Source organism: Saccostrea echinata, unplaced genomic scaffold (assembly GCF_033153115.1).
Source record: "Saccostrea echinata isolate AGI-Se365-2 ecotype Australia unplaced genomic scaffold, CSIRO_AGI_Sech_v1 ptg000245l, whole genome shotgun sequence".
NCBI classification, from domain to species: Eukaryota; Metazoa; Mollusca; class Bivalvia; order Ostreida; family Ostreidae; genus Saccostrea; species Saccostrea echinata.
The window spans coordinates 19,740-21,628 of NW_026889994.1; the positions used below are offsets into that span (position 1 = coordinate 19,740).

Genomic DNA, 1,889 nt, shown 5'->3' on the forward strand with positions numbered 1-1,889 from the left:
TACATATACGAATATACATGCGAGTCAATTTTTAAATTTATTGCTTTTGTTATTGACTTAATACATTTATTTATCATTAAATATATAACACTTTCTTTGATGTTTGATCTCTGTTCTGTGTTGAAAATTATTGAATTCGTGTGTTTCTATTATTTTCTAGCTATAATAATTGTTTACGTTTCAACTCGTTTGTAATGTAGGTATCTTTTCGAAAAGCTTATGTGGCCGTGAAAACGGCCGTTTGGTTTTGTGCTGCACACAACACAACTATAGGATCTTTTTACTTGGCGGCTTTCTGTGTCTTTTTGGGAAGGAGCACCGCTTGGATGTTGGGCAGGACACCACCCTGCGCGATGGTCACGCCGGACAGGAGTTTGTTCAATTCTTCGTCGTTGCGGATGGCCAGCTGCAGATGACGGGGAATGATTCTGGTCTTTTTGTTGTCGCGGGCAGCGTTGCCTGCCAACTCCAAGACTTCTGCGGCCAAGTACTCAAGAACGGCAGCTAAGTACACGGGAGCGCCTGCTCCCACTCTCTCGGCGTAGTTGCCCTTTCTCAGCAGACGGTGAATACGACCCACGGGGAACTGCAGTCCGGCGCGGGAAGAACGGCTCTTGGCCTTCCCCTTCACTTTGCCTCCTTTGCCACGTCCAGACATTCTTAACGGTTATGTTCTTTCGTGTACAGTCAACGAATAATCCAGCGACGCCCGCACGCACCAATTTAAACAACCAAGCGGATCCAACGGTGCAGCCAATTAACGCGTCGCTCTGTTGTGCCTTTAGGTGAAATCCGAACAAGTAATGTTTTCTCGGAGGTCCGTAACAAGCTTCTCCTCCTACTCGCATATAAATAGTAAATTTTACCATTTCACTTTATTCATCTCTTCAGTTTGACCTGTCAACTTGAGATCATGCCACCCAAAGTCGGATCCAAAGGCGCCAAGAAAGCAGTCACCAAGGCCAAGACACCGAGGAGCACAGACAAGAAAAGGAGGAAGAGGAGGAGGGAATCTTATGCCATTTACATCTACAAAGTCCTAAAGCAGGTGCACCCTGACACTGGTGTTTCCAGCAAGGCCATGAGCATAATGAACTCCTTCGTCAACGATATCTTTGAGAGAATCGCTGCCGAAGCCTCTCGTTTGGCCCACTACAACAAGCGATCTACAATCACAAGCAGAGAGGTCCAGACTGCTGTCCGTCTCCTTCTGCCCGGTGAACTGGCCAAGCACGCCGTATCTGAGGGCACCAAAGCCGTCACCAAGTACACCAGCAGCAAATAATCTCATTTTGCAAGTACACACACCAAACGGCCCTTTTAAGGGCCAACTAATTTTTTAGAAAAGATACCTTCATATTACATGCGTTATTGAGACACAAATAATATGTACGAGTGTTACAATGTGAATGCATGTGCTCGTAAAAGTGGCAAACGTATAAAAATCCCACATTGTTTACAACTGATTATAATAACAGAAGTAGGATAAATAAAGAAATACAAGTAGGTATTATTATATGAATGAGAGCCAAATTTTATTCACAAATAACTTGAATGTACAACCAAGCATATATCTGAAATAACTGTATCTTCAAATATAAATAAAATACAAGCATGCGAGGTCCATCTGATGTACACAAAATCCTGGTTCATTTGTCCTCTGTATACTGAATTAATTATCAGCGTACATTATATAATTGATAATAAAGTATCTCAATTCAGCTAATATCAATGAAACAGATAAATAAATTCAAGACCCCCCCCCCTCCCCTTTCTTTGACATTGACATATTGGAATTTTCAATCAGTAATTATACATCAATAAAAGTGCAATGACCAAAATGCGATAATTATACATTGACAATTAATTGTCTAACATTAGTCATAATT

The 1,889-nt window shown here is 41.7% G+C and overlaps 2 protein-coding genes across 2 annotated transcripts; one reads left to right on the forward strand and one right to left on the reverse strand.

The window, feature by feature from the left end:
• Positions 1-280: 280 nt before the first annotated feature.
• LOC133177787 (histone H2A) lies at positions 281-658 on the reverse strand. Its single transcript, XM_061312682.1, has one exon. The coding sequence runs from the start codon at positions 656-658 to the stop codon at positions 281-283; it is 378 nt and encodes a 125-aa protein (XP_061168666.1).
• Positions 659-913: 255 nt separating this feature from the next.
• Positions 914-1,285, forward strand: LOC133177788 (histone H2B-like). Its single transcript, XM_061312683.1, has one exon. It carries the CDS (start codon positions 914-916, stop codon positions 1,283-1,285), a length of 372 nt encoding a protein of 123 aa, XP_061168667.1.
• Positions 1,286-1,889: the final 604 nt, after the last annotated feature.